The sequence below is a fragment of the Corvus moneduloides genome, chromosome 3, assembly GCF_009650955.1.
Source record: "Corvus moneduloides isolate bCorMon1 chromosome 3, bCorMon1.pri, whole genome shotgun sequence".
Lineage (NCBI taxonomy): Eukaryota > Metazoa > Chordata > Aves > Passeriformes > Corvidae > Corvus > Corvus moneduloides.
The window spans coordinates 11,017,493-11,029,878 of NC_045478.1; the positions used below are offsets into that span (position 1 = coordinate 11,017,493).

At 43.4% G+C, this 12,386-nt stretch overlaps 1 protein-coding gene across 1 annotated transcript; it reads left to right on the forward strand.

Moving 5' to 3' along the window:
• Nucleotides 1-4,639: 4,639 nt before the first annotated feature.
• On the forward strand, nucleotides 4,640-9,745 carry RDH14 (retinol dehydrogenase 14). The gene is made up of 2 exons (XM_032104097.1): nucleotides 4,640-4,994; nucleotides 8,252-9,745. Exons 1-2 carry the CDS (start codon nucleotides 4,647-4,649, stop codon nucleotides 8,867-8,869), a joined length of 966 nt encoding a protein of 321 aa, XP_031959988.1. The 5' UTR covers nucleotides 4,640-4,646; the 3' UTR covers nucleotides 8,870-9,745.
• The last annotated feature ends 2,641 nt before the right edge of the window (nucleotides 9,746-12,386 follow it).

Consider the following 12,386-nt stretch of genomic DNA (forward strand, 5'->3'; position numbering starts at 1 on the left):
TAGAGGTTTTAGCATAATTTCTGAGGCAGAGCTTGTGTAATCAGAATGTTCCTGATATTTAGAACCATAAGTGACTACTTTCCGTCAAATCTGAGAGAGAGATAGAGGTCTCACTTAGACCCAACATACTTCACAGAGCTGGGTAGAAGTCTGAGATGCTGTGAGGATCTTGGCTGGGACAAAGGCTGAAGCTTTAGAGCACACCTTCATAATAGCAGAGAATCTACCCAGAAATAATGCTATTGGTGGAACTACTTGCTTCTTAACTAGATTTCCTTAGGATTTACAACTGTTCTGTGATCTGCGTGAACTCAGTTTGGCAACTTCAGATGAGTTTCCAGGGCACAGGTGCCTGTGGCTACATGACTTCATATTTCACCATAGGTCTAATCTCTCTCTTTTATGCTAAATTCCTGTATCTCATTGTTATCCATGTAATTAAGTGATATCCAAATGACACCACTAACATCTGTCAGGTGGTGTTTGTTCTCTGTCTCTCCCTAGTGGAACAACTGTCCTGTTTCATTTTTTATTGTTGTCATATATTCAAACCACTAGAGACAAAACCAAAAGAATGTGCTTTGCAGTGGAAGTAGAAATGGTGAATCAAGCTTGTGATGATCTGTGGTCCCTGGGGGAATTCAGCCCAGAATCTCACGTTAGCCTCTGAGAAAGTTTGGTCTCCTCTGTCCAGATGAACTGCCCTATTACTGTAGAAAGCTCCACTGCATCAGTTATGGTTTCCCTCCCAGGAACATAGGCAATCATTTTAATATTCTGGGTCCAAACCACAAAGTTCTTTGGAAGCAAAGGCAAAAGCCTTGATCCTGCATGAAACATGAATAGAGACCGTTGGAAAGGTCTTCAAGTGTTTACACCAGTATGTGATGTTGATGGGATGCACTGCAGATTTCTGGTGTACTTGGAGCTTTGTATGTGCTAAAGGCTTTGTGCCCAAAACATATCATATTTCCCAGCCCAGCCAGGAGGTGAGGAAGACATGAATAACTGAGGCCTGGTCATTGTCTGCCAGGATGGGATAGAGTTACCTCACCAAATGGAGATTATGAAAAATGTTATTAGCAGATGTTTTTATGTGAGAGCTCAGAATCCACAAGGAATTCAAAAATATTCCTTAGCTATGGAATATAAATTGTGTGTGTACCTTTACCACACAAGCATGGCTGCAATTTCAGAAAGACCAGTCCTGCCTTTTTGAAGCAGAATATGCATCGGCCATTTTTTATCTGTGCATTGTTAGAACTGTAGAGGTTGGGTGCAGGAAACAAAGCTGGCATTTGACTCTCATTGAACAATTACATCTTGATAATGAAAAGGTAATGGGATATTTAATCCCTATAGGAGTCCAGAGGTGAGTCTCATATCTGACAGGATAAGCATGCAAATCAGTGAATAAATTGGAAGTTGAGTCATCTGGTCTATTATTATGTTTACCTTTATTTCCAATGAACCATCCATCTACAGCAAGAATGAAGCCTACTGGCCAGGACATAGGAGCTTCCAAGTCTTTTTTTGATCTGTGCACACACAGTACTAGGGGACTCCCTCTTGCAGTGCCCTCCTGACAGCACTAAGGCATGTGTGAAAAGAGTTCACAAATTTACATAGTAGAATTTACATTCTTAGTCACAGAATTCAAATTGGCATTAAAGTTCAGAAGCTGATGTTGAGGCCCACAATCCCTTTTCCTAAATTAGTTGAGCAAAATGTCCTTAGATGTTTCAGATCACACACTGTCTTTTAATTGTCAGGCAACTGTTCCAGGCTCAGCGGCTGCTTCTCTGCATATCCAGCTGGCAGCATGGTGGGGGAGCAGAGCCTCACTAGTTCAGGCAAGTACCTTCCAGACTAGTCTGGATGTTTGGGGAGAATTTGGCTTGCCAAGCAGCCTCTGCCCGTTAAAATTATTTTCTTCTGCTCCAAGGCACAGCTTGGCTAGTGGACCGAAATAATATTTTTCAAGAAAATTCTGTGAAGTGGGGTGGGAGCTGAGGGAAAGTGTTTTCTATTTTTGTAGACATAGAAGAGAATTGTCTCTTAATAGCATTCCAGTCCACAAAACAAAACAAACAAGCAAACAACAACAGTGACAAAACAACAAAAAATGTCTTGATTCTCACGCTTATCAGGCTACCATGAGTTTATGCCCTGACAACTCATAACCCTAAGACAGTCACAGTTAAAACAACAGAAATATGTTTCAGCAGGGAAATAGAGAGAACTGTCCTTTATCAGCCTGTTTACAACACTGGAAGACAGACTTATGAAAAAGAAACTGTCATCCTAGACAAAATCTGGGAGAGGATTAATAATAACACAGATAAATTCTGTGTGGAAACAGAACTCTGTCAGGAAAACCCAGATCTTGTTCCCTTAGCTTCAGGTTCCTGCACCACATAAGAGTCCAGGTATGGATAAATGGGAATGTCTCCTACTGCTACCAAACCCTGTGGACAAAAATGTTAGAAATAAGATTCTGAAGGCGTTTTCAGATTTTTGTTTATCTGGTTTTTTACAGAACATATTCTCAGAGTGTGTTAGATATTTCCCACCAGTTACCAAGACATCATAAACCCATGTTCCCAGTTCCTTCCCATCTTTAAGACACCCTTCCAACTTCCAGGTTAGCATGTCATCTGGAGGAGCCAAAATATGAAGTATTTCAGATCAAAAATTGGAGATGGTCATCATCATATGTATTCCAACATGCGTTCAGGACTATGATCTGTTCTGAGGATGTGGGATTCAGAGGGCTCCTATATCCTGAGGAGGATCCTCAGGTATCCCTCAGGCTCCTGTGCCAGATCCTGTAACCTGCACTGGCCTGCACTATTGCTAAACACAACCTTGAGTGCAACAGAGGGGTAGAGAAATCTCTGGAGCAGGTCAATGTCAGAAGAAATAATTTCCAGTTATCAAGCTGAGTATCTGGGACCAACATCTGAATGCGTCATCCCTGCCTACATGCGCAGCTCCTGATCACCATGATCTCCCGAGCAAAATGCTCCTTGCACTCAAGGCTGGACTGACATCAACAAACACAGGCAGCACCCTCGAGGCAGTGCCCTCTCCAACACACCTGCAAGCCTTCTAAGGAAGGGCATCAGAGATGACTGGCAGAGTCCCCATGCCAGGTGATGTACAGCAGATTCTTTAGTGCCCACCAAGAGGATATCTTACAGAATGAATCTGTTCCTCTGTAACAGGGGGTTTTCTGGTTCTCCTATTTTGACATCTCGTTGGCAACCGCTCTTCCATCCTCATGGTGCTTGACTGGGTATGGCTGCAATGCCTCCCAGTACATGATTTACTACGAGAAGAGCATATGGAAGAACACCTCAACATGGCTCTTACACCATGTTAAGGGTGTCAAAACCCATCTGTTTTACACACAGATGCAATGGTGTGGCCTGGCTAAAACACAATGGAGTGAAGGGCTGAGAATGAAGAGAGCGTTTTCTGTGGTGAAAAGAAAGACAGAAGAGGTCTGACAACGAATCCAGAGTGTTTAGATGTTGTGCTGCCTGTACAGCCCTTAAACTGCCTAATAGTGTGACAGACAGTCAGAAAACACATGGTAAGGATACTTCCAGAAGAATCTGCTATGTTTCTGCTGCTGTAACATGAGCTGAGGTCAGCCTCAGAACAGATTGCAGCCATGTGACAGCCTGCAGGTAGCACCAACATGTGACAGTTAAGGGGAGCTTGTTATTGCAAATGGTTGTCACGTCCAGACAAGCCGCAAGAAACTTGATTAAAGGCTCATGGGTTTTCTCTTGGGTTTCTTAAGTCATTTCCCCAAACATGACAAGTCTTGACTCAGAACAGACATGCTCCTTATCAGCCAAGTCAAGCTTGTTTCTTGTCCCCCCCACATACTATTGTCTCCCTCTACTCTATTCCCCTGCATGCTGGCCCCTAGGTCCTGATCACAAACTTCTCTTAATCTATGTTGTTCTGTCTTCTTTGACTCTATCTTATCCCTAAATCTGCACTGAACTCCAGTATTGAATTGTTTGTTGTTAAACACCTTTTTATTTTCCTTAACTTACATTGCTCCTGATCAAAATTCAGTTACCTTTTAATTCTCTCTCTGCACATTTCCACCAGTGACTCTCGCATGGCTAGGGTGAAAAGGATTTTTAGTGGGGGAACCGCAGTGGCTACTCATGACTCCCTGAATGAGTTCATGCTGCCCTGGCTGGGACCATCACGGTCTGGGATTAGTAACAGTGTCTGAAAACACGAGATTAAGTCTATGGCTGAAAACAGATTTGGGGTTAAGGATTCAAAACAAAGCTGGCAGAGCTGAGGGGCCGCCCAAAAGCTTCAGTGCCAACACCTAATGAGGTTCAGTCAGCCCCCAACCTGTGCCGGTACTTGGGGTTATTCCCCACCAAGTGTAGGACCCTGCATTTGCCCCTGTCGAACCGCATTCGATTTCTCCCCCGAGCCCGTCCCGGTCCGGCGGAACGGCAGCACACCCCGCAGCTGCCGCAGCCCGCCCCGCCCCGTCAGCAGCGTGCGGCGGGCGCACCGCCCGGCCCGGCAGGCAGCGCGCAGGCTCCCGAGCCGCCCGGAACCACAGGTCCCAGCAGGCTCCGCGCGGCTCGGCCGGGCCCAGCATGGCCGCGGCGCTGCCGGCGCTGGCCCTGGGCGCGGGGCTGCTGGTGGCCGCCTGGCGCTGGCTGTGGGGCGCGGCGCGGCCCGTGCGCGGGGGCTCCATGCGGGGCAAGACCGTCATCATCACCGGCGCCAACAGCGGGCTGGGCCGGGCGGCGGCGGCAGAGCTGCTGCGGATGCGGGCCCGCGTCATCATGGGCTGCCGCGACCGGGCGCGGGCCGAGCGGGCGGCCCGCGAGATCCGGGCTGAGGTGGGCGAGCAGGCGGACGGCGCGGGCGAGCTGGTGGTCCGCGAGCTGGACCTGGCCTCGCTGCGCTCCGTGCGCGCCTTCTGCCACCGCGTCCTGCAGGTACGGCCGGGTCACCGCGCTGCTCTCCCCGCGCCCGGACAGCGCCCGGCACGCACGGGCTGGGCGGTGATGGCGGCGGCCTCTGCGCTCCGTGTTGGCGCCCGGGTTTCCGTGTGGGTTGCAGGAGGCTGTTCTCCTGCCGGCAGCGCACTCGGGGGACGGGGGAAGTCCCCGAGGTCACCGCAGGGTTTAGGAGGAGGGTGTAAGCAAATTGGCCGTGAATTAGCGCCTGGAAGCATGAACTTCTTGATAGTTTGTTTTGGTGCAAAATATTCTAGACCTTTTCTGTTCTGGAAAGGAAATGCTTGTCTCTGTGTGAGAAATGATTTTTCTTCCTTTCTCTCTGAATTAACTAGCTTTAACCTTTGTCGATTTAAATTAGTGTTACAGCTCAGCTTTGTCACCAGAAAAATAAAAGTTGACAGGTGCACTGTTCACGTGCTCCAGACATCCTTCTGCTGCCTCCTTAGGTTGCAACCCCCAAGGACTTTAAATCTCTCACCCACCACCAGCAGAATCTAGTCGACAGACATTTTTGAACATATAAAGTATTTGCAGATTCCCTGAAAACCTGAGCTTAAGGAGAATAGGGACATCCAGTTGCTTTGCCTGACTGAAGTGCCACTAGATATGTAGAGCAGAGGGAAGCACTGTCGGAGGCATTATTTCATTCCCACAGAAATCATCTTTTGGGACTTTGATCTCACCACATCTAGCTAGTCAAGCCATGAGACATGAAGTCATGGGAAGGTAGGCTTAATAAGTCCTGCTGCTGCTCAGAGATGTGCTTGTTAAGTGCTTAAAAGATGCTCAGATGAGAGGGAGAAACCAGAGAGGGACTTTATTGCATTAATTTTCAAACTGCTTTTTTAAAAGTGTCAAGTTTTAAGTTCTCTAGTGAGGCACTTGGTAGACATACATATTCGTATGTATGAATCCTTCATATATATGAATCCGGTGGTAAGCTCTAATGTTCCTTCAATGTTGTGGAAAAACCTGCATGCATGAAAGGAGTTAAAATTTGTGTGATACACACACAGCAAAAAAAAGAGACATACTTTAACTTTCTTTAACATGACTTTAAATGTTTAACTTTTAAGAATTACATATTTTATAGTTCAAAATATCAGAGTGGCTTTTAAGTGAGAAATGGATAAATGAAAAGAGGGTGTGCTGTCTGCACAGTATTGCTGATGCTTGCATTGTAATTTGAATGCACCTGACTGACAAGGGATGCGAGTTCAAGAGATAACTTTCAAGAGCTGTTCCACCCAAGTTCTTGTTATTTACCTTCCCTATTTGCGAGTCCTTTTTGGAGCTGTGGTTTTGGGATTTGTTTGGGGGTTCTTGTGGTTTTTCGTTTGACATAAAGAAGATGTAAATGTTGGTAGGATGGGGAGACAAGGCACTCCCACTACTTAGCCATGGGAGCTTTACTTTGCATAACTGAAAGTGATTGTCTCTCATTCCTTAGTCTCACTGAAAAAAAAAAAGACTGAGATGTTGGAGGGTTCCGTGGGAAAAGGGAGAAAGTGAAAGTGAGCTTAGAGGCTGCAAGGAATAGCATTGCCCATTAAAGCAATGTTTTGTGCACTCTGTTGCACTTGGTTGTCATAGCTGCCTGCTTGGCATTGATCACATCACTCTAAGTTATTACATTTAGGACTTCCAGAAAATAGCACATTTGGAGGTCTTGCTGGAGTGTAAGTCTTGCAAATTAAATCCTTCAGTCAGATGTTATTCTCTAAAGGAGAAAGAAGGATCACTTCAGTGAGCAGATCTGCAGTCAGTACTTCTTCACTCCTGTCCTGATTTAGTGATAGTGACTGACCACTGTGTCCCTTTGGGTGAAGAGAAGTGAGTTTGGTGCTCTTTGGATCACGCCTGAGGGACACAATTATTTGAAACACTAAGCAGTCACAAGTTTCATGAAAATCAGTCTGAAATTGAAGTACTTGAAGTTTTGAGTGATCAGATGCCAGCACCTTTAACTGAATGCCAAGTGCAGATTTGGCTTTTGCTCTCTTTGTATCTTTTCTGCTAATGGCGGTGAAATAAAAGGGAAATGGTGCAGAATTCATTTATGAGGTTCTCTATTTTTATCATCACAATGGCCCAAGATTGTCTCAGCTTGTCTTCCAGTCCTTGCATGGGGTTTAAAGAATTAACGGCAAAGAAAACTCCCAGTGCTCTTTCTAGAGAAAATGAATACCTTTGCCTTTGATTCATGCAAGCATAAATTGTGCTCTCACAGTCTTTTTTTAGAGGTGGGTAAGGGTGCTGAATTCAAAGCTTACTTAAGCAGCTTTCTTTAATTCATAGATTTTGGGGTTTTTTTAAGTTACAGTTTTGGGTAAATTGGAGACCTCTTTTGAGTGGATTCTGGTGCATGAAGTGCATGATTCATATATTTAAATTATCAGTGCCACCTCTGTCAATTACTTATATTTTCTTATCCTGGAGAGTGTAACATACATCCTTGAGACTGATTTTTACTGACCTGAACCAGAATTCTGATCCATTAAATCTCATGTGCTGAGCACCTAGATATTTCAAGCCTCTGTTCCTTAGTTCCTGAGTAGACCTATTGGACTCAAATTGTATGAAACATGAATGTTACTTTTCTATGAGTCCTGCTACATAGTTCTCACCAAGAAGCAGAGTGATGTGTACTGGTTTTAAAGTAAGACAAGTTTAAAATCATGAAAACATTATTTGGCAAAGTTTTTCGTGATATCATCCAGGTGAGATGATGGGTCTACAGTGTAATGGCTCTTCAGCCCTGAGGTTACTTCTTTGTGCTAACACCTTGTGTTCCATGTTTGCATGTCTTTGCACACTAGATCCCTCTGCTGTAGCAGAGATTTGCCATAAATTAACGTGTGGCCTTTTGCAGTGCAAAAGACAGGTTGCTTTTTAAAGAGTAAAAAAATACATCACAAAGGTAATTTATCACTGAATTGCTGTAGAAAAAGCTGCTCTTAGAGAAGCAGATGGTTGTGTTCTTTGCCTGCATTAGAGGTTGATACAGACATACTCTCAGGTCTTGCTGGGGTCAAGTGCACAGTTTAGTGGTAGTTCAACTTAAAGGTGGTTTTTTTTCAGTAGTGCTTTAAGAAAGTGTCAGAAAGCTACAATTCAGAAAAATAGGAATGAAATTATTTCTTTTTTAACGATGCTTAGTGAGAAATTGAAGCATAATAATGTTTACATGAGAGTTCTAAAACTGAATGATTTTTTTTCTTTCCTATTTAAAGGAAGAGTCAAGGCTGGATGTTCTGATAAATAATGCAGGCATATTCCAGTGTCCATACATGAAGACGGAGGATGGTTTTGAGATGCAGTTTGGTGTAAACCACTTGGGCCACTTCTTGCTCACCAACCTTCTTCTGGGCCTCCTCAAAAATTCTGCCCCTAGCAGGATTGTTGTAGTATCCTCAAAGCTTTACAAATATGGAGAGATCAACTTTGAAGACTTGAACAGTGAAATAAGCTACAATAAAAGCTTTTGTTACAGCCGAAGTAAACTGGCTAACATATTATTTGCCAGGGAGTTGGCCCGTCGGTTGGAAGGGACAGGAGTCACCGTGAACTCGCTTCATCCTGGGATTGTCAGAACAAATCTAGGCAGGCATGTGAATATTCCTTTGCTGGCCAAACCTCTGTTCAACTTGGTGTCATGGGCTTTCTTCAAAACGCCTCTGGAAGGAGCCCAGACATCTATTTATTTGGCCTCTTCTCCTGATGTTGAAGGTGTGTCAGGAAAGTATTTTGGAGACTGCAAAGAGGAAGAACTCCTGCCCAAAGCCATGGATGACTTGGTTGCAAGAAAATTGTGGGATATCAGTGAAGTGATGGTTGGCTTACTGAAGTAAGTGCCAGGGAGTGTTTGCAAAAAAGAAGGCAGATAGCTATGCAATGCATTTTGGCAACAGTGAAATTCTCACTTTAAATGCTGTGGGAATACAGGGTATTTTGCTCAGTAAGTATCAAATAAGGGAGTGATTTATGTTGGAACTCTGTTTTGAAATAAAAGACAATCTTCAATAGACACAGGCATTCAGAAAAAATCTGAAATAAAGTTTGTGGGTGTGAATATAATTTCTGGTTAAATCTGCTTAGAAACTCATATTTTACAAATAAGGCAGAACTGTGTTTAGCAATATATACGCATATTTGTCATTACATGTCTGGCTGGACAATGCAGGGTACTGATGGTGAAACACTTCTGTAAAAAATTATTTGAAAATAAGTCTTAGTCATCTCTTTTTGAGCCATCACAATGAAAAATGGAATAAAGAGTTTTCCTGATATCTTGCACTATAATTGTTGAGGCTTCTGAGTGCCTTTCAAAGGCTTGTCAGCCCCATGGTTCAGTGAACAGAACTGTTGAGCCGTGCGTGGTTTTGCTGTGAAGCACAAAGTCAGATATTTTTAGTGATGATGTTGCTGCTGTTCAGTGTGTAAGTATACTTGGTTGTGCAAGTTGTGTTTTTATTTCCATGTGTGTTGAACTTGCTGTTTCTTGAAGCCTTGGGTTTCATTAAAAGGGTAGTTGCAAAATGTGTAATGGCCTTGGCAGGGCTTTGCATGGCATGAACTGTGTAAGACCTCATGCAAATGAGACCGAAGTGAATAAGCTGCTCAGTGTGTTTGGCTCAACTGATGGCACTTTAACTCAGTAATGAGGTTCAATAAATGTCTCATACAGCTGACTGAATATTCTTTAATAAAATCTTTTAAAAAGAAGACATAGGATTCATTCATTTATTGTGGGAGATGTATCAGAAACCAGCAGCCTTGATGCAGTAGCCTGGTTTCAAAGCAGAAGATGAACCCGTGTGTTGGTTTAGGGAGCTTGGGGTTTGTAGAGATAAAATGGGCTCCAAAGAAATACGTGAGTTTTGCGTGAGTCTGTACTGATATTTTTTTTTTTTAATTCATATAAATTACGATTTCATATTAACATTTATGCCTTTTTGTTTTGGTCTACATTATTAAGATATATAGTATAAAAATGGAAGAATGATTTAGAGTGATCTATGTTACTATTACTCGAAGGAGAATCAATAATAAATTATGTATTCAATAGTTCCTTAGTTATAAATACATCAGTTCTGCACTTCAGGTGGTGACCAACTAAATTTTTAAAATACTTTCTGTGATTGTTTACTCAGACTCTCAGAATACTTTAGCTTTTGCACAGTGGAGTGGACTTGATCTTGCCTTCGCCTTCCCCAGCAAGAGTCTATACTGGGCAGGTGACATGGGTAGGGCAGAAAGCAGCATTCCAGAAAATCAGAAGGCAAGGTACAAAGCAGAGCAGGTTTGTAAAACCACATAACAGGTTGAACTTTGCACCGCTTACTGTAAGGCGAGGTGTAGAGGTGGATGTGTTGTCAAAGCACACTGTGAGTGTTGAACAAAGTTCTCTAAGTGATGCAGAGGGAGTTGTGTTACACACTTAAGGAAGTCCTGCTTTGGTCTTCAGTGATGCATTTCACATTTTCATTTTAAATACCTGTAAATGGCTGCAAGCAGCACCTTTAACAGGTAGCTGAAGAATGGAAGAGTTCATTAACTTCTCTGTAAAGAGTTACAAAGAAGCTGAGCCAAAATCAGGTTTGTGTTTCAATACTACCAGAGCAATTCTAAAGGAACACTACTGCATTGTTCCTCTACTGAAATGTGTGTACACCTCTTGCAAGAAAAGCCTTGCATGCAAAGGTGGACAATGGAGAGGATGATTAGCCTGAAAATACTGCACTGAAAAACTGCGCTGAAACTACCTGAAGAGCAGAGACAGATGTAATTTTTAGACTGAATGGCCTACATAGGATGTGCACTTGCCTTCAAAACAGCAGAGGTGGATTTGTACTGAAATAGGAGATGCAGAATAGGAAGTCCCAGTTGTGCATGGCAGGCCATACTTCTACCATGTACTTGGTATTGTTCTTTTGAAATGTTGTGGAAATAAGAGCCATTGTCAGAAAGAGATTACATTCCTGTAATCATAACTAAATTACAGCCCTCATTCCAGAGTAGACTAATCCTTAATGGACCCTTAATGAAATATTAACGGATGAATACTACCTGAAAACAATTTGAAAGGATGGATTGTTAGGAACTTATGGAAAGGTAGGCTTTTTTCAACATCTGAAATAAGTACAATTTGTCACATTTAAGGTTGAATGTCATTTGACTGCTGTGGACTAGAAAGCTTTGATTACTCCCTGGAGGCTGCTGTGAATGTTTATGTGATCCCTTTGTTATTCTAGTAGCATCCAGGAACTGGAGTCCTCAAAGGTCAACAGATCTACAAAATCTGAGTGTAAAACTAAAGAGCCCTTATTTCAACAAGCAGTAATGCTGACTCAGTCTGGGTTAGAACCAAGAATTTTGGCTAAGGCAGTATTCCTCTCCTCATCCTCATCCTACCCTGCCCTTGTGTCAAGAGCATGCAGCCAAAACTGTTGCATTCCAGTTGCCTTCTTTCACCATCACCACCATTTGAGCACCCTTACCCTCAAATTAAACTTATTTCCTATGAAGAATTAAAGTTTTTAAAACAAGGGTGAAAGAGGAAGGCAATGACCAGGGATATCAGGCAAAGCCCATGGAAATGCAGCTTTCATTGGCAGGTACAGACACTGACCACATTGCTGGCAAGTACATTACAGATACGGAAGTAGAAATATCTAATCACACCTGCAGATATGTAGATACTGTTAAGGAAGACACAGCTAAGTTTAAGATCTTGTTGAAGTTTCTGATAAATGTTAAAAGGCAACTTTTTCCAAATGCAAAATGTACCTTCAGCTTTCTTAGGTAAATGGTTAAAATTTGAGTGTTGAATTTTGAGTCCATGAGCAGTGTTGGGCTGGCACTTCATACCTGTGCCCAGGGTATTTGAAAACAGGCTGGGGTGTGTATAGGGCACAGTGACTCCTGAGAACATATTCCCTGCCCTTTTGCTTTGCCCAGGGAAAGTGCGTCTGGCCTGCCATAGCTGGGAGGTGGAGGGCCACAGCAGGGATTAACTTTTGACTGTTTGCACACTTTCCCCACTGAAGCTTTTGGCCAGTGTCAGCAGTGTTTCCAAGTGGCCCCATTTCTCAGTGGTCACATTTTGTATGGCAACAACATCGCACTCTAACTGCATTCTAAAATGCAGTTTTAGAATCGGCATGTAGAGGAGGTGTGTGTGTCTGTGTGTGTGCAGACACATGTGCAGGTGCAGTTTAATCTCCCCGTTTAAAAGACAGGAGGAGCTGTCGGTGCTTCAGCAAGGAGCTGAGGTGTATCAAGGAGAGTGGGTTGTTGGCATGTGAGTGTCACCTGCCACTGTGCTGCTCTGGTACGTGGTGAGGCATTGGGCTGGGGACAGAGCGG